This window comes from Mastomys coucha, unplaced genomic scaffold (assembly GCF_008632895.1).
Source record: "Mastomys coucha isolate ucsf_1 unplaced genomic scaffold, UCSF_Mcou_1 pScaffold6, whole genome shotgun sequence".
Taxonomy (NCBI): Eukaryota; Metazoa; Chordata; class Mammalia; order Rodentia; family Muridae; genus Mastomys; species Mastomys coucha.
Genome location: NW_022196912.1, coordinates 100,304,869 through 100,327,595, shown reverse-complemented (window position 1 = coordinate 100,327,595; position 22,727 = coordinate 100,304,869). Strand labels below are relative to the sequence as shown.

Sequence of the window (22,727 nt, the reverse complement as noted above, 5' to 3'; positions counted from 1 at the left end):
GACAGGGTTTCTCCACGTAGCCCTCACTGTCCTGGAACTCACTCTGTAGACCATTTTGGCCTTGAACTCAGAAATCTGCCTGCCTCTGCCTCCCAAGTGCTGGGATTAAAGGTGTGCGCCCCGCCTAACCTAAACAACTTTTTACATAAGAAAAATACTAGTGGAGGACACTTCAGTATATTTACCTGCCAGAGATGCACTAAGATTTAGAAAATGCACATGAATTATGGTGATTATAACACAGACCTTTATGTAAGCCTGGCATGGTGGCACATGCTTATGATCCTAGCATGTAGAAGTAAGTAGAAATAAGTGCAGTAGTAAGATCAGAAGTTCAAGGCCAGTCAGGGTGACATAAGGGTCCTGCCTCAAGAATTAAAATTTGTAAGCTGGGTGTTGGTGGAACACACCTTTAACACACTTGGGAGGCAGAGGCAGGGTGAGTTTCAGAGTTGGAGAGACCAGCCTGATCTTCAGAGCAAATTCCAGGACAGCTAGAGCTACACAAAGAAACCTTGTCTCAAAAAAACAAATTAGATAGGTAGATAGATAGATAGATAGATAGATAGATAGATAGATAGATAGATAGATAGATAGAGTTAAGTAAAAATGTAGGCCTATAAGATGGCTCATGAATGAAAGACTTATACTGCCATCATGACAACCTGAGTTTAATCCTGGGACTCACATGATAGAAAAAGAGAATTAACCTTTACAGGTTATCTTCTGACCTCTACAAGTACAGTGTGCATACACATGCTCACATGCCCACATGCACACACATGCCCACATGCATGCACACACATGCATACACATGCATACACATGCCCACACATGCCCACATGCATACACATAATACATCAATGTAATAACTTTTAAAAATCCTACGGAGCTAGAAAGACAGTTCAGCAGTTAAGAGCACCTGTTGCTTTTACAGAGAACTGGGGTTTGGTTCCTAGCACTCAAATGGGTACTGACAACCTTCTGTAATTCCAGTTGCAGAGGATCTGACACTTTCTTCTGGCCTACAAGGGCAGTGCGTGTACATGATACCCAGACATACATGCAGCCAAAACCACCCATACATATAAAATTTAAAAAAAAAAACTTTTTAGAATAATTTTTACAAATTTAAATTCTATGTAAAAACTAACAATTTAGTCTCAAATATTTGACTGAGCATTCCACTTTGTGCAATTCTAGGACCTTCTGTGGGAATGAATGAGGTGTCAGATGGTGAATGTCTTTGTGCCCTAACAAAGCTCTTTCTTTCCTGTGCTACACATCTACCAGTGGTTCAGGGCTCCAGCCCAGGAGGTGGCGGTGGCGGCATTGGTGGCGGTGGCGGCAGGGGTGAAGAGGAAGAGAGTCAACAGGAATCTGAAACTCCAGATCCAAGTGGAGGCTTCCGGGGAACAATGGAAGCAGACCGTGGAAGGGAAGGTTTAACCAGTCCCACGGAGGCCGTGGGAGACAGTTGTGGGGCTAGCAGCTCTTGTCCCGGCTGGCTTCGGAAGGTAATTCCCTCAGGACCTGAGCTAGCAAGGAATGCCAAGGTCTCAGTTCCTAGTGCCCTACTAATTTAGACAGGAGACAGGGCTTTACATTCCCACCTGGGAAGAAGACGTCTGTATTTTGTTTTAAAACAGGGAGGGTCTCAGTTTGTAGCCCTGGCTGGCTTAGAACTCACAGAGTTCCACTTGTCTCTGTTTCCCAAGTGCTGGGACTAAAGGCACAGGCCACTGGTTGGCCTGTCTCCTTTATGCCTGCATTATTAAAGTAAATGTAAATGCATATAACATATCTTTTTTTGTTTTTACAACCTATCTTGAAAGATTTTTTTTTCATTTTTTTATTCTTTGAAATTTTTGTGCATACTACTTTGATTATATTTAATTCGTCCCTCTCCTCCGACTCTTCCCATATCCACTCCCCCTCCTAAAGAACCCAACTTTGTCTCTTCCCCACCACCACCTTTTAGGCGCATCAAATAGTTTGCGCTGCCCATATACTCTTGGATCTGTGTCCCTCCACTGGAATAGAGTTAACCTCCTAGGAGCCACACCATTAAGAAGACTGATTCTTCCTCTTCTAGCAGCTAGCAGTGCTAATAAGTCATTAGCTGGGAATGGGATTCCATCCCACCACTGCTCTTCATGCTGGGGCTGGGATTGAGTCTGGCTTGAACTTGCACAGGTCTTAGGCATGCTGTCACAATTGCTGTGACCTTAAATATGCAGCTGCCCTCCTGTGTCCAGGAACACGTGTTCTTATAGTCATCTACAGCCTCTGGCTCCTATATTCTTTCTGCCTCCTCTTCCACAGTGAGCCTTGATCCTTGAGAGGAGAGGGCATGATACACATGTCCTCTTTAGAGCTGAGAACTCTTTAATCTCATTCTCTGCACCATTACCAGTTGTGCGAGTCTCTGTTAATCACTATACACTGCCAAAGAGCTTCTCTGAGGAAGGTTAAAAGGTACACCCATCTATGAGTATAGCAGTAAGTCACGAGGAGTCAGCTCAGTACTGTGCCCATTTAACTAAGTAATAGTAGTAGGTGCTCCCCTAGGGCCTGTGACCTGTCCGTCTGCTATGTTTGGTTCCAGGTTCGGCAATACATGTGCTCAGCCACCATTCTGTTCCGCTAGAGGGCGCTGCTGTCACAGCAGAGTGAAAGTGAAAGCTACAGAGAACTTGGGAGAAAGGAACTTGCTTCAGCCAAACTGATAAGATTTTTTCTTGTATGCCTAGGAACTGGAAAACGCAGAGTTCATCCCCATGCCTGACAGCCCAACTCCCCTAAGTGCGGCATTTTCACAGTCTGAGAAGGACACTCTGCCCTATGAAGAGCTGCAAGGACTCAAAGTCGCATCGGAAGTTCCCCTGGAGCACCGGCCGGCAATAGGAACCTGGGTAAGTGAGGGCCTCCTTAGCCTCAGCTTGGTAGCCAGTGGCTATTCGTTCTTAGGTTCTCCTGGCTCCATCGTGGCCTCTTGCTCTCTGGGCCAGTGCTACACTGTATCCGTCCTTCTAAAAGCCGGCTCTGCCTTCCAGCACCAGAAGACCATCTCTTCCTCTCCTCCTCAAGTACCAAACTGAACCGTAAATTCCCAAATGGTCCTTTTGTGGTGATGGTTTGTTTGTGAAACAAGTGCTGAGGCTCAGCCAACGGTGGAGGATGGCCTTTAACTTCTGCTACTCCATCTCCCAGATGATGAGATAGGCGTGTGCCACACACCCAGCTATGCAGTGTGGGCTCCAGCCCAGGCTCTGGAATGCTAAGCAGACTTCACAGATAGCCGCATTCCTAGGCTCCAAACTCAGTTTTGATGGCACCATGAGTGTTAGCTGAGCTGTATGTAAGCAGCATTGCCTGGAGTCTACTGAAAGAACAGTGCATATACAGCCAACCTAGGTGGAAATGAAACTGCAAATCAATAACTAAAGCAGAGGACATCACACTTCTAGAGAAGCTGCATTATTACATGACTTTGTGGGTTGTATAGTTCTTTGCAACTACAACTCTGATATCATAGCACAAAAGAAGCAGATCAAGCATCTCTTATCCAAATGATGGTGACCCAGAAGTCTTTTAAATCTCACATTCTGGTGGACTTTGGAATATCTGTATATACATAATGATCTGTAAACATGGCTTACAGGCCATTTTGTGATTGCATGTTCTTTTGTGTCATATTTTAATATACCCATTCTGAACTGCAGGCCATCTCATGAGCTTAGGTGTGATGGTTTCCACTCGTGGTATCATGTCAGTGTTCAAACCGTTTTGGGCATTTGGATTTTCAAGTTAGGGATGTCCAACCTATAATACATAATGGTTGTGTGTGCCTATGTTTCAGCTGTTATTTGCTGACCTGTTATTTGTCTTATTTTTATTTATTATTATTTTGGTTTTAAGAGGCAGGGTTTCTCTGTGTGGCTCTGGGTATCCTGGAACTCACTTTGTAGACCAGGCTGGCCTCAAACTCATAGATATCTGCCTGCCTCTACCTCCCAAGTGCTAGGATGAAAGTGTGCATCCCCAAACCTGGCTCTGACCTGCTATTTTTAAAAAGTGTGTATGGGAGAAAAATCCAACAAAAAAATTGAAAGCCTTCTCGGGAGAGCAGTAACAAAGCATTTAAGAGTTGAGAGTAAGAATTTCTCTCTCTGGGTTGGCCTTCTTCAATTGTCAGTTTTCTTCACAGACTCTTCTTGAATCTCTGACACAGTGTGAGCAACTACATTTTATGAAACCCACTGAGAACAGAGCTTCACTTCAGCACTTTAAAGTAGAACATATAAAAATAAGAGTTTTGCAAAATCCTCCCAAATAGATGATTCTGCAGCTTAATGAGCCCTAAGCACTGGGAGGACCCTTGTCTTGTTAGTGCCAAGTGCCACTGGAATCCAGGCAATTTGTTTTGCTTCATTTGCACCTATTTTTGCATATTTTTATATTCCTTTTCTAGTTAATGAAAAGCTGTTTGTATTGGGGAGCCATGGCAGATCCTCTGCATTATCTCCTTCTTATCCCTAGCCGCCTCGACTGAATCCTGCAGTGCCGTGTGTTGGCAAAGCCTTGCCCTCCCCTGCTTGTGCGTGCAGTGCTCTGCAGGTGGAGGTTGACAGGCTGCAGGGCCTGGTGTTAAAGTGTCTGAATGAACAGCAGAAGCTGCAGCAAGAAAACCTCCAGATTTTTACCCAGCTACAAAAGCTCAACAAGAAATTGGAAGGAGGCCAGCAGGTGAGAGCATTCATTAAAAGAGTAATTGAATTCTAAATCTGCTTTGAAAGATCACAGAAACAAGATGGAAGGTCCTAAGCAGGCTTAGCCCTTTAGGACTTCCCGGTCTCTCAGTGTGGGACTTGGTACTTGAGTCCAGGAACCTTGGACCTACCTAGTTCATTTCAACACCTCACTTCCACTGTTTTCTGTTACTCATTGGCTTTTCTATTTTTATTGTGAAAATATTTAAACATCATAATGAACACCATATGCCTACCATATAGGCTCAGTAATAATTAACATGTTACTCTATTTGGTAGGTATGTATACATTCTCTTTTTTTGGTTGATTGTTTTGTTTTGAGACAGGGTTTTCTGTGTTTCCTGGCTGTCCTGGAACTCTCAGTAGACCAGTCTGGGCTCCAACTTGGGAGATCCACCTGCTTCTGCCTCTTGAACGCAGGGATTTAAAGGCATGTGCCATGACTGCCCAAGTACATTTTTTTTTTTTTTTTGGTTTTTCGAGACAGGGTTTCTCTGAGTAGCCCTGGCTGTCCTGGAACTCAGGCTGGCCTCGAACTCAGAAATCCACCTGCCTCTGCCTCCCTAGTACTGGGATTAAAGGCGTGCGCCACCACCGCCCAGCCGGGTACATTCTTATTCTAACCATTTTATTTGTATATCTGTGCAATGGTGGGGACTGAATCCAATATCTTACACATGGTAGGCAAATGCTTGATACTGAGCTACATCCTTAGCCCTTGATGAACCATTTTAAAGGAGATGCTTCTTGGCATCACTTCATCTCAACTCAGCTAGAAGTGAGAGAAGAGTCATTCCTTGGCTTTGCCATTTACCCCTAACGTGAGTTTGGACTTCTTACTTTGTGAATACAGCCTATTGTATAAGGTTGTTTTGAAGATTAGGAGAAACAATGTCTGTGAAACACTTCAGGTTATATTGGCAGCGGTAGCAGCACTGAGGTTGTTTTATCCAAGACTGGTAGAGTTGGATGGTTGGTTGGTTGATGGGTTTTTATTTTTCTTTTTGAGACAGGATCTCACTTGGTTGCCATGGCTTGTCTAGAACTTACTATGCAGACCAAGGTGGCTTCAGACTCATGGAGACAATCCTCCTGCTTCTGCCTCCTGCATGCTGGAATTAAAAGTGCACTAAGATCTCCAGTCATTCACTTTTCATACTACATTCCCCAAATGCCATAGACCTGGGCAAACCAGAGCAACTAGTTACTCTACTACCTAAGTATAAATAAAGACAGGCTGTTTCCAAGGCAGTGCCACCTGAGCTGCCCATAGACTATGACAGCAAACCCCGAGAGATTAGACTATATTGAAAACAAGGCTTGGTGCCCTGGCCAGCAGCACTGTTGCTAATGTGAAACTGCTTTGTCTGCACAGGTGGGGATGCACTCCAGAGGAACCCAGACAGCAAGGGAAGAAATGGAAATGGATCCAAAGCCTGACTTAGATTCGGATTCCTGGTGCCTCCTAGGAACAGACTCTTGTCGACCCAGCCTCTAGTCTCCTGAGCCCATATAGCCCTCAGGAAACTGGGACCCAAAGAATTCACCGCACACTTACTGAGTGCAGAGAGCAGCTTTCCTGGCTTTGCTCACTTGCGGACAGAGCGCAGGGCGGAGGGAGGCTCTAAAGCACTTTCCTTGTGCATTTGGAGAGTGGCATTGCCTTTTAGATAGGATCTAGGAGTGATTTTATTGTTTGGGAGAATGGAAGGGTCCTGTGGCCCTGGCTTTGTCATCAGTGACTGCCATAGCAACAGCAGCTCTGTACCTCATCTTTTGAGCCCACCTTTGAAGAGGAGACACAGTACTCACCTTAATTGCACTGGTAGCAGCTCATTTTGTTTATTATTTTCATCATTAATTGGAAGCTGCCTTGGGATTTAAGCACCAGGCATTGCACATCTGGATGGATGAAGGAAAATATAAAAATGGAGTGGGCTGCCCAGGTCCTCCAGAGAGTGGTAAAGCATTCATGCCTTCTCAGAAGCCTGGAGTCCAAGAAAATGTACTGGTAGAGTCAGTCTAGAGCTTGTTTTCAGGAAGTTCAATTACTTCATGCAGCTGAGTACTTCGTGAGAAAGCTTGGATTGCCTCACCGTGGAGGCTGTTTGAAGTATCAGTGAAGAACAGAGAAAGGGCAGGACCCTCATCACAATAGCCAAACTTCGAGGCTACGGTTAGTGTAAGGTAGGATTTCCCAGCTCTGGGGATTCCTCCAAGACAGAAGGTGTCTAAGCAAATTACACCATCATCCGGTAGTATGTAGAGCTGTGGGAGAAAATCAAGGGGAAGGGGGAACACTTCCTTCAGTGCCTTGCCTTGGTATCTGGGAGGGCCTCAGTGACGCTGAGCTCTCCTGCTCCTGTGAAGGCTTCTCTGTACCTCTAGTGTCTTGGCCTTAGGGGTCTGATTGGAATGAGCAGCCCGCCCTGGGCACTCCCTTTCTATGTCTAGTCAGTATTTTTCCCTTTGGTGTGTTTTGGAGCCATGTCATACCCAGTAAGTCAGTATCATCTGTTGTATGTGAGTAGCCCAAAGCCAGCACCAAAGCCTTGGGGTCACAAGAGCTCGACAGACAGGTAGATCCTGCCAAGTAAGAGGGAGCTGGCTGCGCTCACTTCTGCGTTCTAGTGGAGAGGAGCAAGCTACCTTTCCCAAAGACAGTGTATGTCCTAGAAGAGCCAGCTTCTAGGCAGGCAGTTGATAGTTCCCTAAAATGTGAGCCTTGTGCTTCCACCAAGTCTAATGGATTGCTTGTGTTTGAGGCCACAGCAGCTCCTTTGATAAGTACCACATCCTCTGTGCTACACACAGCTAAATTAATAGTTTCATTTAACCAAACCAAAAAAAGGAAAAAAAAAGAAAAAAAAATAGGTTTGCTATCTCTTTTAATATTGCTACCTATGCAGGATTTTGCCGTTTCCTTAAGCTAGTGGTATAAAGGCTGGTGCTGGGAGGACGCCCCATCTCGGGCAACTCTGTCCAGTGGGATCACTATGTCCTTGTTTTCTCAGTTCTGAGAAGCACAGTACAGTAGTACTGACTTGAGCACTGAAGCGTATTCCTAGAGTAAGGGAAAGCCCAATCCTGACGTCAGGGTACAGGTTCTGGGGGTCTGGCAGCAAACCCTGCGGAGAGTTCTGGTTCAGTGTGCTCAGGACTGGCTGGCCTTTCAAGGCTTTTCTCCTTATGCTCACCAGCTCAGCAGGCCTGAGAGGCGGGGTTTAAGTTGTTCAGTGTGAACGTTGCTTCTGCTCTGGAGCTGAGGGGTGTGGGCATGTTGCGGACTGTGGGGTGACAGTGCGTGCTGAAGCAGGCAGGAGTCCTGGGGAGTCATGCTCAAGTAAAGCATGGTGGTGGTTCTCTCTAGTATGTTCCTTTGGGAAGTCTAGGTTTGCTATTAATCTAGCTGAGAATCTAAGTTCTGTGCCTTAGAGACAATTTGCACTTTCCAGAATTGTGCCTAGGACAGCCATAAGATTTTTTTTCCCTACCAAACAGCTATGCAAACAAAAACCAGCTCAAAAGTCACAACCATACACTGGGTTGAGTGGAAGTCATGACAGCAGAAATGTCTTCAAGTGGTTTTCTATAGCTAAATCTTCCTAAGTTGTCCTGCTTATCCTCTGTGCAGTGCTGGGTGTTTGAAGCGTGCCAGGGTGTTGCTTTGAGTTACAGTATAGCCTGCGCTTCTCCTTTGTGCCAACACTTGGCTGAAGAGCCAGCTTATTGTTAGCCTGATGCTGGAAAGGATGAGGATGGAGTGGTGTGGCATTTCTGTTTTAAATAAACGTTTAAACTCTCAGTGAGTGCTGTGCTGCAGTAGGCCTGTCCACCACCTCACTCACCGGACACGGAACACCCACAGTTCTAGGCCTTGGGAAATCTCTAATCTGTGAGTCTTCTATAAATAAATAACTAAAAGTGTTCTTTAAACAAAAATGACACAAGAGACATTACACAGAAATAACCTCTGCTGTTTTCCAATCTTATTCTTGCCAGAAAAAAAACAAACAAAACAAAACAACAACAAAAAAAAAAACAAACAATTTTTTCCCCAGAAGTTTGTGAAAATTTAGGAAGTGCAGAATGGGGAAAAGCCATTAAAGGAGGGATCCTCAGCAAGTCAGAGTGGCTTGCTGGGCCCTCCTGGTGACCAGAGTCCAACCCATAGAGTCCACAAAGCTGTCTGTGGCCTCGAACACTGGTGCGTGCATATCTGCATTCATACACCATGTGCATACACAGTATTGAGAAGAATCAGAGTTCTACACACCTCCTTGGTTCCGACAAAAGAGACTTTTCCAAGTGATCATAGCCGGTTTGTCTATAAAACTTCCTCAAGAAAGCTGAGTTGTACTTGGTCTTCTTGGTACAACAGCTGTTACTTTTCTTGGCTGAGCATTGCACTAATGTTTAAAGCAAAAGGCTCCTAATGCTCAAATTTCATTTGGTTTGTTATCTATTCAAAAACATTTATGATGGGAAGAACAGCCCAGGAAAAACAAATATGTATTTTAGAGAAAGTCACATCTATGAGATCCCCAGGCCTCAAAGGAAGTGCCAGTCACGATAGCAGGAGGTGGGGTCAGGACTCCAGTCAGGACTATGAGATGCCCTGCGAAGCCAGAAGTCATTTATTGCCTCAGTGATTAACTGCCGACATAAATGTGCTGATCATTAAACCTCACGGGTCATGAGTTTTGAGGAGGAAAATCTACATCCCAGCTCTGCTTGCCATCTGTGTAGTTGTGAAGAATGATCAACTGACCGAGAGCAAATGTTGACAAGAGGCACTGTGCTGTATGAAGTAGGAAGTCTTAGCCCCACACGTCTGTACACATTTCTAAATGAAAAGAGCTACCCTGGGCATTTCACCATGCGAACTTCCCAGAGCTTTTGAACTTTAGCATGTATAATGTTTACATGTACTTAAAGTACATGGACATGTACAAGCAACATCTATGTGATCTCTATTTCAGGTTGTAATGTGGCCCTTCCATCCCCCAGAGTCAACGCTAGCTAAATTCAGAGGGCTGACAAAATCAAGGTCACAGGGAATACAAAGACAGAGCTTCTTGTTTTCTCTTTGGTACCTTAAAAATGAGTAACTGCCTTGTCAGTAGAAAGCCCTACACACAGTTGTTCCCTCTTGAGAGCTCTAACCTATGACCCTAATACCATCATCATGGGATCCCAAATCCATATGCTTAGGAGACCCAGCAGATGAGGCAAAGCAATCTGGCTCTATCTGCTGTCATTCCCTCCTGAAGGAGCAGAGCAGCAGATTTTGAACTCCTCTCAGTGTGTCCCATGGAGGTTGCTGCCTGGTGTCTTCCACAGCCTCCAGACTGTCAAGACATGCTCCCACCCCAGCGTCAGAACAGTTTTAAATGCTTTGTAACATTTATGAATGTTATGAGAGGGGTGGGGGTGCTGGAGAGATGGCTATAAGGTTAAGACCACTTGTTGCTCTTGTAGGTGACCTGGGTTCTCAGCACACACATGGTGGCCCACAACCATCTACAACTCCAGTTTCAAGAGCTCCATCACCTTTCTGACTTCTGCAGGCACCAGGCGTGCACATGGTGCACATACATACATGCAGTCAAAACACTCGTTAATCTTTTAAAATTGTGAACAGCTGTGGGGATGCTACCTTGTGACTTTAGCCATGGCTTATTTGTAACATGGAATAAAGAACTTTGTGTACTTGTCAGTGAACTTGCCTGGGGGAGAGGGCATGTCAGGTTAAATATCCAGTGGTGCTAGGAGCTTAAGCAGTCATCATCTTAAGCTCCCCAAACCCATTAGTTGAAGGCCTAACTTGAAGTGGGCACTGTTCCCACGGTTAAGAAGACCTGATCCCTTTCAGAGTTTAAAATAGAAGCATGACTGTGCTCTGATCTCAGGACCATGAAACAGTGAGCATTGTCCATGCTTGCTTAGACAGGCTCTGCCGCCTCGAGGCAGCCACACAGCCATATTTGAAAGTGTACCAGCAGTTTCTTCCTTCAACATATGAAACCCAGTTTAAAGAGGACAGGTACAGAGAAGTAAAATTGTTTTATTCCCATCCCTACCTTGTGAAGTGCATAAAGATATTTCATTATACAGTACACCACAGGGGAGGGTTAAGATACACTGGTCCCCTAATGTTACATACTTTTCTTGGCTTTCAGCCAGGACCTTGGGCCATGGAGGCCAAGAACAGACTTCCATCAATAATGCCTCACAGTACAGTCTTACTGCCTTACATAAGAGTTACCTTCTGTGTGACAGTGACACTCTGACCCTGACTCACTCATCTCTTATATGCCAACTTTCAAGAGCAAGAAGGGCTAACAGAAACCCTGGATGTGTGCCATGGCCAGGGGATGCTGACTACGGGCACTTCACCAGCACAAACCATGATTAGGCTTAGAAAAGAGATCTTTAATGCAGTCTTCGCCTACCAGTTCTTCAGGCAAGAACATAAACACTCAGCCAAGGTTCTGATTCAGTAAGAAGCTGGGGTTTCCATTTGCCTCCTGCCATATAGCAGTGGCTCTCCTCATGGGTCATTTTGCCCTGCTGGCAGATCCTGAGTTCTGGAAAAGTTTTTCTCCCCGTTTTCCATCACTTACTCTCTGCTTTACGGCTGAAGAGAAGCACAGACTGAGTGGGGGCAGTTTCTGCCTTTGTCTGCTCAGCTGTCATGCTTCCTTGGAGGTGGAGGACGGTTCTTGATGGTCTTACACTTAGGGATGTGGCGTTCAGCCACCTTAGGAGCAAAGTGGCGGCTGCAGTGAGGACACTGCACATAGTCTGGATTTTCTGCAGGCAGGATGGAAGGCAAGTGTGAGGGATCGCCACCTCTGGCGATTACCTGCTGGACCTGCCGTGCGTGCCGGAGGGTACGGATAAAAGACTCATGCTTCTGTCTCCAGGTGCTCTTCCGAGGGGGAGGTTCAGCCTGTAACGTAAAAGGAACACTGAGCCTACAGTTGCCACAGATCTTTTCCCCTTTCTGGGGCTCCATGAGAGCCTGAAGACCAAAGAACAACAACAAGGTGTACTCGTGATGAGTGAAACACAAGAGCCTTCGAGGGGAGACCCTACCTGGAGACAAGGCAACCCTGAGAGGGATGGGGATGAAAACACACCCAACTTAGGCTCTTCTCCTACCCTGTATATCCAGTTGCCTAGCACCCCAGTACCTCCCATGAGAAGAGGGGCTTTCCCTCTAAAGAAATTGAGCTAGATAATTTTTTAAAGATTTTTGTTGTTGTTTTAGTTTTTTTGAGACAGGGTTTCTCTGTGTAGCCCTGGCTGTCCTGGAACTCACTCTGTAGACCAGGCTGGCCTCGAACTCAGAAATCCACCTGCCTCTGCCTCCCGAGTGCTGGGATTAAAGGCGTGTGCCACCACTGCCCAGCTAAAGATATTTTTTTTAACTTCAGGTGTGTGTGTGTGTCCGTCTGTCCTGTGTGGGTACATGCCCATGAATGGAGGCCTGGAGAGGGTGTCTTTTGGAATTATAGGTGGTTGTAAGCCACCTGAAGTCAGGTCTTCTGAAAAAGCAAGTACTCTTAACCACTGAGATGGCTGTCCAGCCCCTAGATGGGTTTTAGTTTAAAAAATCCAGACAGGATGAGGATGAGGAGCAGAGTTCACCTCAGTGCTGGTGGTGGGCAAGCCTGAGCTTCCTAGCGACCATGGAAATGTCAGGCTCCTTCCTAAGATCAGCTCCCAGAATATGAGAAACTAGTAACAAGAGGAACGGGGGAGGGTCCACAGTTCTCTGGATTCACTCAACCTTCCAACACTGACTTAGGGGACCATAATTACATGGCTCACTACTTCAAGCTTGAGTATGAAGTCCTATGCTGAATAAACCCACTAAAGCTTAGATACAAGTGAACAGCAAGGTATGCTGGGGCACACCTTTGATCCCAGCACTTAGGAGGCAGAGGCAGGAGGATCTCTGAAATCAAAGCCAGCCAGGTCTAAAGAGTGAGACCCTGTCCAAATAAAAATAAAAACAAAGAAAAAAAAATGAAGAGGCAGGGCTTGTCAGATCTTTGATGAGAGCTTAATCTAAAGAGAAAAGGTGCCCAAGTACAAAAACAAAAACTCAGGAAACTGAAAAAACAAAAACAAAAACAATTTTAACAGAAAAATATAGCCAATATCGTGACCAGGGTATAGAGATGGCTCAGCAGTTAAGAGCATTGGGTGCTCCGGCGGAGGACCCAGGTCTGATTCCCAGCACCCATGTGGTGGCTCACAACAGTCTGTAACTCCAGTCCCAGAGGACCCCCATGCCTCCTCCTGGCCTCCCTAGGCAATGCATACATGCAGGCAAAACACCCATGTACATAAAAATAAATTGTTTAAAATAAAGTTTGTCCATAAAAGGAATATATTATGAAAAGTGAACAACCAGAGAAACAAAACGATAAATTTAAAAGCCTGATAGTTGAAACTCGAAAAGAAGCATTGCAAAATAATAAAACCTCTCAGAATGGAAAAACGAGACCAGATGGAAAGGAGAAATAATCAGAAAATGAGTCCGGAAAGCTCGACATGTGAGTAAACTTGTTCCAAACAGAACAGAAAGCCTAAGAAGAAGTTATTAAATAAGTAATATAATTAACATTTGTAGAATTAAAGATCACAAGTCTTGAAACTTGAAATGGCTTACCAAAACTTCAAAATGATGCCTGTAAAACCTTAAAACTGCAGAGTAAAGAAAACCCTGTTAGCCTTTGGAAATGAAACAAAATTGGTTTCATAAAGTGAAGCAGGAGTCAGAACAGCATGCGATTTTTCAACAGTAAACAGTGGATGCTGAAAGAAATAATGTCTTCAAGTTCTAATAAAGTGAGAAATCATGAAATATTTCTTTTTTATAACTTTTATTAAATTTGTTCTTTGACAATTAAAAAAAAAAAAACAGTTCTTATAGAGAGCCAGACATGGAGGCAGAGGCAGGCTGATCTCTGAGTTCCAGGCTAGCCAGGGCTAAATAATAAGGCAATATCTTAAAAACAAAGTTCTAAAAATATCATTTCCCACTGAGATTTCTATACTCAGCCAAGTCTTCAAATAGGAAGCATTTATGTACATAATTTCTTTAATTCCATGAATAAGAATATACTGATTATTCATATCTCGTGGTAAGCTTCCAACAAAACAAACAGGGAAACAAGAAAAATGACAGGATCCAACACAGAAGAGAAGCAAATGGAAATTCCAAAGCCAAGGGATGACCACTCCACATAGAGCAGGAGTAGAGAGAGAAGTTTCCAGAATTTGGGAGAAAAGAAAAACACCTCAGCTGGGCGGTAGTGGTGCACGCCTTTAATCCCAGCACTTGGGAGGCAGAGGCAGGCGGATTTCTGAGTTTGAGGCCAGCCTGGTCTACAGAGTGAGTTCCAGGACAGCCAGGGCTACACAGAGAAACCCTGTCTTGAAAAACCAAAACAAAAAAGAAAGAAAGAAAGAAAGAAAGAAAGAAAGGAAGGAAGGAAGGAAGGAAGGAAGGAAGGAAGGAAGGAAGGAAGAAAAGAAATCTCAAACTATTAAAAAGTATCTAGCGGCTGGGCAGTGGTGGCGCATGCCTTTAATTCCAGTGCTTGGAAGGCAGAGTCAGGTGGATTTCTGAGTTTGAGGCTAGCCAGTTCTGGTCTCCAGAGTGAGTTCCAGGACAGCCAGGGCTATACAGAGAAACCCTGTCTTGAAAAAACCAACCAAACAAAAAAAAAAGGTACCTAGGGGTTGGAGATATGGCTTAGTGGTTATAGCACTGACTGCTCTTCCAAAGGTCCTGAGTTCAATTCCCAGCAATCACATGATGGCTCATGACTATCTGTAATGGGATCCAACGCCATATTCCGGTGTGTTGAAAGACAACAACAGTGTACTTACATATATAAAATAAATAAATCTTTTTTTTTTTTAGGGTATCTGGGCACTTACAAAAAACATTAACAAATGCCTAACATCTAGTTGGTTAGGGAAATTTTTAAGTATAGATTCATGGAAAATGAATGAGATGAAAACTAAGCCAGTAATTTATACCAAGTACATGTAGGCAGGAGCATTTGCTCCTCAGTAGAGACATAGAACTTACGGTGGGGTCCTGTACTGTAAACCCCACTGTTTTAAATCAGAACTGTGGTCAGCTGAGTGGAAGGGGGCATAATAACATAGAAGGCAAGGGGATGAGGTTCTGCAAGCAGACATCCGAGAACATGGAAGGTTGGCGGGTCAAGGAAATGAGTATATTATTTAGAAACCCAGAAGTGCATGCCAGAAGACATCTCACACAGCTGCGGACTCAAGAGAGGGCCTGAGAAGGACGAAGTAAGACTGCATTGTAGATCATTTAGTGCCACATGGGTTTAAAATGTGTGTAACAAACTATTTAAAATAAAATTAGAGCCAGCAAGATGGCTCTGTGGGTGAGCATGCCTGTCACCTCATGCCCAATGACCCAAGTTTATCCCAAGAGCTGTAAGGGGGCGTAAATAAGAGAACCAGATCTCACAGGTTGTCCTCTGATTTCAACATGGGTGCTTGCACACACATTAAATAAATATTGATCTTTAAGAGAATTTAAAAGGAGGCTGGAGAGATGGCTCAGCAGTTAAGAGCACTGTCTGCTCTTCCAGAGGACCTGAGTTCAATCCAGAGCTACTCAACAGTGGCTCACAAACATCTATAACAGGATCAGATGCCCTTTTCTGGCACGAAGTTATACATGCAGATAGAGCGTCCAAGCATAAAATAAATAAATCTTTAAAAATAATTTAAAAAAAAAATTTTAAAAGCCCTGTTGGTAAAAGGTAAGAATGAGGAAAGCTATTGCAGGGAAGAGCAGGATGACCAGGCATATCTCACTGAAACCAAAGACAAAAGAACTGCTGTTAGAGATGGCAGCCAGGAACCTTAAAAGAAGTCAGCCAGAAGGACTTTCAGCCATACAGTAGCTGTGTTTCCATTCTGTATCATACTGAAATATTCCTTAATACATTAAGCTAAAAGACGTGTGTGGGCTCCTGCCTCACGTGCTGACAGTCTGTGGAAATTAACGGACTTAAAGGTCCTCCAAGTAGACGACAAGAATGACAAGGGCCTTCAGCCCTCAGCTCTCAAAGGCACAGAACTCTGGAGAGTGACTTGAGACACTCCCAGGATGGAGGGCAGCTCAACTCAAGTCCTTTGTGCCTTGTGTCCCCAGTGCAGCCCAGGACCTCAAATGGGTCTGCTTAGAGCTCGGGGCATTCTGCAGCTCCACTGTTACTATATTTAGGAACTTAAGAACCACCGAATAGTTTCGATGAAGGCCCCAAGTCAATTATTATGATAGGCCAGAAGGAATCCCCAGTGAATTGCTGGGTTGACCAAAGTGGAAAGAATAGTAACTGGCCATCCTGTCATTATATCAGAGCAACATGCCAACTTCTTGTTGGAAGCTGGATTCTAGAGAGATCATCTCTGAACGAGGGAGAGACATTCTTGTGGTGATCTCTCAAACTGAACTGAGAGAAAACACTGTAATTATAAGTTACCCTCATGCATCCCTCAAACCAATGTGCTTTTTCAAAAGGTTCTAGCAGGGGACATTTAAATTGTAATGTCCTGAGCCAAGCAGTGGTGGCGCATGTCTTTAATCCCAGCACTTGGGAGGCAGAGGCAGGCAGATCTCCGAGTTTGAGGCCAGCATGGTCTATAGAGTGAGTCCCAGGACAGCTAGGACTATACAGAGAAACCCTGTCTTGAAAAACCAAAAAAAAAAATAACAAACAAACAAACAAACAAAAAACTGTGACATCTTGAGAAGAGAGAATTGGGAACTGGGTGTGGTGACCCATGCCTCTAATCCCAGCACTTGAAAAGCTGAGACAGGTAGATCTCTGTGAGTTTGAGGCCAACCTGGTCTATATAGTGAGTTCCAGGCTAGCCATTGAGGAGGGAAAGAGAGGGGAGAGAAGGGAGGGGAGGAGAGAGAAGAGGTAGGAAAAGGAAGCCCACAAGGATACATTTCTTTCGGGAAGAAGTGACAACAGAAATAGATTCTGTTTTTTTTTTTTCCCAGACTGTTAGAGTTACATGGAGCCTTTGAGGTTGTCTCACATGGGTTAGTCCCAACCCTGACCATCTTACTCTTTAATATTTTCCTTTAAATTCATGACCCCACAGAAATCACAGACTTCATATATTTTTCTAATACATTCTAAAATAATGTTGAGAAACTCTTATTTTACAAACCAAGTGGCATAGCTGGCATACCCTTGAAGGTTGGTTATAGGGCAGCCATCTTCAGGTGGCTCTAAATTAGCCCATAACTAAGTAACTGGGCTAACAGCCTGTGCTGTATCAGCCAGGTGCCATGACAGCCTTATGATTTCCACTTGGGTTCTTTTATAAAGTGAGGGATGTTTTTGAGATATTAAAAAAAAAAAGTACTTTGCCAGGCAGTGGTGGCACACGCCTTTAATCCCAGCACTTGGGAGGCAGAGGCAGGCAGATTTCTGAGTTCGAGGCCAGCCTGGTCTACAGAGTGAGTTCCAGGACAGCCAGGGCTACACAGAGAAACCTGTCTCAAAAAAACAAACAAACAAAAAGTACTTTATCTCTGTGATATTAATATTCTAATTAGGGGGTGGAGGATCCAAACTTACATGTGTTTCTTGAATTTACTAAGAAAGGACATCGGGCTGGCAAGATGGCTCAGTGAGTAAGAGCACTGACTGCTCTTCTGAAGGTCCTGAGTTTGGATCCCAGCAACCACATGGTGGCTCACAACCACCCGTAATGAGATCTGAAGCCACTTCTGGGGTTTCGGAAGACAGCTACAGTGAATTACGCTGGAGAGAGTGGGGCCAGAGTGAGTGGGGCGAGGCAAGCGGGGCCGGCAGAAGTCCTGAATTCAATTCCCAGCAGCCACACACATGATAGCTCACGGCCATCTGTACAGCTACAGTGTACTCATGTACTCATACACATAAAATAAATAAAATAAATCTTTAAAAAAAAAGAAAGGACATCAAAGTGGAACTAATTCTGAAAGAGGCTACTGAGAATAGTAACAGATGGAAAAAGCAAGGGATTCCCCAATAAATCAAGAAAATATGCATTTTATAGTTTTTTTAAAAATGCAAGTTTTTAAATGAAGTTTTTTTGTTTTATGAGTTTTTTGTTTGTTTGTTTGTTTGTCTTGGTTTTTTGAGACAGTGTTTCTCTCTATATTCCTGGCTGTCCTGGAATTCACTCAGTAGACCAGGCTGGCCTCAAACTCAGAAATCCACCTGCCTCTGCCTCCCAAGTGCTGGGATTAAAGGCATGAACCACCATTGCCCGGCCTAAATGTAGTTTGTTTGTTTGTTTGTTTTCTGCAGCAAACACAAGTTCGTTTTTATAATAATCAAAAGGACATATAGTTTATACTTTGAAGTCTAGATTTTGGAGTCAGTTCAAGTAAGATTTGTCTATTGGCCCCACCTAATAAAGGTGTTAAGATAGTAACTCACTCAAGAGCAAGGGCTATTGATTAGCAGTCGACTGTAGATCTACTACCTACTGGTCTCTGAGGACTTCACTGAAAGATAAAAATCTACTTAAGCTATTTAATGTGTGGTGTGTGTGTGTACTCGTTTCAGTTTTAGGGGAAGCCTAGGCCTTGGTTTTTTAATGGATGTAATGACATTCCCATAGACAATAAGATTCTCACAAAATTGGGAGGCTCCTAAGGAAAGCCTGCACTAGAGAGACTGGCAAACAGAGATCCTGATTCTCCCCCTCCGTCCTACACGATCCCAGTTCCTACAAGCAAACCGGTGAGGATATAGCAGGCCATTTCATGCACCCCCACTCAGAGTCAAATCTAGGCTTTTATTACCTTGGCTGTGGCTGGCCCCCTCCAATTCAAGTACTGCTCTAGCTCTGTGCCCTTCGCCCGGGCCCTGGAGGAGTCAAACACTTTTCTTTTGGACCCTTGCATCTTGCTACAGACGATGGAGTGTCTCTGCAGCCTTCGGGAAAGAAACGAGCGTCCACAGTGGCTGCACTTGGCCAGCTCTGGCTCTTCTGTGGAAGAGCTGGACCCTGAGGAGCCTGGTGTTCTGGACAAACGCGATGCCTGCAGTGCATTGCCCAGCTCCTCTGCAGGTTGAAAGACTGTGTCTGCTGAGGATCCCGAGACTTGGTCGCGGATTTTACTGTTACTTGCCATCAGTCTTTCCCTCTTGAGCTTCTGGATTTCATAATCAGAAAGTGGGAGTGGACTAGAGTTTTCCTGAGCCTGATCACAAGTTTGATCCTCTCCTCTGTTTCCACTGAATACCTCAGACCTGAACTCTGGGGACAAGCAGGGATTGTGTGTAGTGTTATGGTCACCGTCTCTAACCCTCCTCCTAGGTGGTACCATCCTTTGTAACTCCCTGTCTTCTTGGAAAATGGCCTGTTTCTTTTCCTTCTGAATCCTTCGAAGACCCTCCTCTGTCTTCTTCAGCTTTTCCCGTAGGAGAATCTCCTTCCTTCGGATTTCCTTCTGTAAACTCTCCCCCGCAGCTTCTAGCCTTTGGATCTGTGTCCACTCGGACCTATGGAGCTCTACCATGACCTTCTCTGCCTGCACAGAGGCAAGAAGCGATGAATTCACCCAGCTCCTTAAACCAAAACCATTGTCTGAGAACTCACTTGAGTCAAGGAGTCTTGGGTAGCCATTCTGGTCCCCGTCTGTGCCCGCATCACTTGTACTATGTGACTTCCGGTGGACCATGGGCTTCAGTGGGTACGCCCGATCCACTCCAACTCGTTTCCTCCTAAAGGGAATGAAGTCCTGGTCATTTGCTTTGGGATACCGGGGTGTCGGGCTAGACAAGTAGAACAAACCCTTCCCTTGGCCCTGGGCATTGTTCCCAGAGCCTTGCGGGCTGATTCCTGCACTGTTGGGACAGGAGTGCCTCCGGACTTTTGGGCAGACGTTCCTTTTGGGGTGAGTGGAGACCTCATCCTCTTGCTCCCGCTCTGTGTTGCTCCAAAGTTTCTGCTGGAAACTATTCCTCAAATGTCCCATCGAGGACCGCTGGGAAGAATCACTTTGTTCATAAGGGTCGTGCTTAGATGAGTGGAGCCCAGGAGCTTCTGTTTTATTATGTGGGAACATAACGCCCACAGGCAGATGTGGAGCCAACTGGAGACCAGCCATTCAGTGCCTGGACCGAAGCCTAGGGGAGATTTAAACCAGATACATGTGAAGAATTTGTCTGAGGTCCACTCCCGGCTGCTAGAGTAAACTGTTTGTACATTTGCCCTACCCACGTTCCCTTTAAATGTTTCTCGGGACTGTGGTGTTGGATCTGCCAGGATGTTCTTTCAATAAGCATTTAGGGAGGGATGATTACGTGCCAGGCCAGATATTGCAAAGCCCGGAAGACCAAAGAATGAACGTGACACAGGTGTTCTGCTACTGACTTTCCTCCAGGCTCGTATATTACCTGCCACACGCCGTTGGGTGGGGAAAAGCTTTAGACGGAAGGTCGTCTGTGACACAAAACAGGCAACCCGCTCTTACCAGCCCCGGTTCTAGTAAACTGAAGAGGCCGTTCTGAGTCCAGTCCCACAGTTTTACAGGGTGAGAACAGTGGCCTGGCGACAGGGCCTGGCACTCCCAGGACTTTCCCCCTGCTGCAAACTACAAAGAGCACGGGGCCTCCCGGGCCTGAAGCAGGTGCCTGGCTGTCAAACCCTCATTCAAAGATGCGCAATGGCTCAAACCCTACCAGGCTTGTAAAGAGTGTGTGTTGGGAGAGGGAATGACAGACACCTGAGCGCCCCAGCCCGCTTTGGATCCCGAACTCCGAAGTCATGTTCTGTCCCACAGGCTCAAACGGGAGCCCTTACTGGGACCCGGCCTCTAGGGATAACCTCTCACTCTCTAACCCCTCGATGTCTCCCCTTTCGGCGTACCTGAGGCGCTCGGGGGCCGCTCCAGCTCAGGGAAAATCCCCAAGACCTAGTTTTCCCCACCTGACTAAACCCAACCGCCGTCCACGCAGGCGCTCTCTGTCCACCTCTGTTATCCCGTTGCCTGGAGACCAGAGCGCCGCCTCTGGTAAAGAACTTTTAGCTCCAGATGTGCGCAGGCGCAGTCCACAAGCAGTCCGAAAGCAGCGGGGGCAGATTGGGGTAGAGGGAGGTGGGGAGAGGGAGGTGGGAGGGGAGGAGGGAAGGGAGGCGGAGAAGGGGTGCAGTCGGGTCACTTGATGCCAGGTGCAGCCAACTCCGCTGCTCAGATCAGCGATGCCCTTGGGGAGAGGTTGGAGAAGTTTTTCTGGGGCTACATCAGAGAAGAGCTTGGATTTCTCGGAGAATGATGCTCCCAGACCTTAGGGTGTGCCCTTGTCTGGAGAAGGGTGGAGCCCCTAGATGGGCTGCGGAGTCTTCCCGCCCCAGCATTCGGGGGTCTGTCCGGCTAGCGGGAGTGGGACTGCTGATCACCCTTCTGAGCGCGCTCGGCTACTGCGCTCAGGCCCCAGGTAGGGCTCCGAGCTCCAGGCTACATGCTCCGGGCTGTCTTCCCTCGCAGTGCTTTGGCGCTTGCTATTAGCTTTACTTTTATTTAGCTACGTGTTATAGTCCCAGGGTAGTTTCTACGGCCAATCTAATCATTTTGCTATGATAATGTTTTACTCTCACGTGACCGTTACTACTTAGGGCCCAGGAATGACTCAGCCAAATGCAACAATAATAAAGTTAACAACGAGCTCAACAGTAACGAACATAACTCGATTTCAACATTAAATGACCCTCTGTAACTTTTTGACAACAGAAGAGAGTTTATTTGTCTTCTTCGTGCTTCAGTTCATTTGGATAAGCTTTTTGGAACAGATAACTCAGTTTTTCTTGTAACTACGCAGAAGATTCGTGCACGTGGGAAATAAAGCAGACAACAGTCTCGTTAATACAACAGATCAGATATCAGCTTTCATGTGCTACAAAGAAATTCCTCGGTGGGCTCTCTAGGGCAGATTGTCAGTCATTCTTTTCATCCCAGTTGGCTCTTCTGACTTCTCCACATTGCAGAGGTTTCCCACCGACCAGGACCCATGAATCTCAGCCCCCGGACCCTGCCTTAGTCGGCTTCTACGGTTAACTAGTTTAACTAGTTTTAGTACTCTTCCTTCTGAATCTCTAGTTTTAAAGTATGCATAACTTCCTCGTGCAAGACAAGTTTCCTTTCCCTGGGTCTGTCTCCTCTGTGTTAGGATCCCACTCAATTCTCTTCTGTTTTGTTTGCTGTTTGTTTTGAGACAGGCTCCCAATTTAGTATACGGTTAGCACTAGTTAGTCCTCCTACCTACTTAATCCTAGGCTGTATTGGCCTGTGCGCGCGCGCGCGCGCGCACACACACACACACACACACACACACACACACAGAGAGAGAGAGAGAGAGAGAGAGAGAGAGAGAGAGAGAGAGAGAGAGAGAGAGAGAGAGAGAGAGAGAGATGTGAATATATGCCCTGTGTGTGTACAGTGCCTGGAAAAGCCAGAAGATGGCAATGGAACCCCTAGGCCTGAAGTCATGGCACTCAAGAGCTACCTAACCTGACACCTCAATTTCTTTTTCTTTCTTTCCCTCTCCTCTCTCGTTCCTCACCCACCTCCCACCCCACCCCCTTTCTTTTGGTTTGGTTGGCTTTTTTGTTTGTGTTTGTGTTTGTTTTGTATTGTTTGAGACAAAGTCTCAAAATGGTTGATCTAGAGCTTGCTATGTATTCCAGACTAGCCTTGAACTCAAAGCGATCCACTTGCCTCTGCCTTCAAAGAGCTGGAATTAGAGATGTGTACCATGCCCAGCATACCTCAACTGATAACAAACTCTATACACCTAGACACACACACCTTTTTCTTATCTTTCCTCCTTGTCCAGGCCCCTGTGGTCTGGCTTTTGCCCCCCCCC

The 22,727-nt window shown here is 45.6% G+C and overlaps 3 protein-coding genes across 4 annotated transcripts in view; 2 read left to right on the top strand and 1 right to left on the bottom strand.

Annotated features, from left to right (window-relative positions):
- The window catches only part of Nek9 (NIMA related kinase 9), a 39,516-nt gene extending 30,938 nt beyond the window's left edge, over positions 1 to 8,578 (top strand). Inside the window, exons 19-22 of the mRNA XM_031355408.1 lie at positions 1,294 to 1,517; positions 2,754 to 2,915; positions 4,543 to 4,749; positions 6,149 to 8,578. Of these exons, the coding sequence (XP_031211268.1) occupies positions 1,294 to 1,517; positions 2,754 to 2,915; positions 4,543 to 4,749; positions 6,149 to 6,271 (716 nt within the window). The 3' untranslated portion in view covers positions 6,272 to 8,578. The remainder of the gene's footprint in view (positions 1 to 1,293; positions 1,518 to 2,753; positions 2,916 to 4,542; positions 4,750 to 6,148) is intronic.
- Positions 8,579 to 10,825: 2,247 nt separating this feature from the next.
- Positions 10,826 to 20,900, bottom strand: Zc2hc1c (zinc finger C2HC-type containing 1C). Of its 2 annotated transcripts, none has more exons than XM_031355409.1 (3): positions 20,734 to 20,900; positions 18,662 to 19,991; positions 10,826 to 11,728 (listed from the first exon to the last, which is right to left on the bottom strand). In XM_031355409.1, exons 2-3 carry the CDS (start codon positions 19,970 to 19,972, stop codon positions 11,462 to 11,464), a joined length of 1,578 nt encoding a protein of 525 aa, XP_031211269.1. In that variant the 5' UTR covers positions 19,973 to 19,991; positions 20,734 to 20,900; the 3' UTR covers positions 10,826 to 11,461. The 2 variants fall into 2 exon arrangements, with proteins under 2 accessions (XP_031211269.1, XP_031211270.1); XM_031355410.1 differs by having other exon boundaries at positions 20,794 to 20,891.
- Positions 20,901 to 21,044: 144 nt separating this feature from the next.
- Acyp1 (acylphosphatase 1) overlaps positions 21,045 to 22,727 on the top strand; it is a 13,296-nt gene continuing 11,613 nt past the window's right edge. Inside the window, exon 1 of the mRNA XM_031356985.1 lies at positions 21,045 to 21,302. Within this exon, the coding sequence (XP_031212845.1) occupies positions 21,137 to 21,302 (166 nt within the window). The 5' untranslated portion in view covers positions 21,045 to 21,136. The remainder of the gene's footprint in view (positions 21,303 to 22,727) is intronic.

Bases quoted from the DNA above. Each gene is read 5' to 3' on its own strand.
- Zc2hc1c (XM_031355409.1), bottom strand. From the start codon at position 19,972: ATGGCTGGTCTCCAGTTGGCTCCACATCTGCCTGTGGGCGTTATGTTC. The intron at 11,729-18,661 runs GTAATAAAAGCC...TTTACGTTACAG, and splicing joins GGGGGCCAGCCACAGCCAAG to GCTGAACCTCCCCCTCGGAA.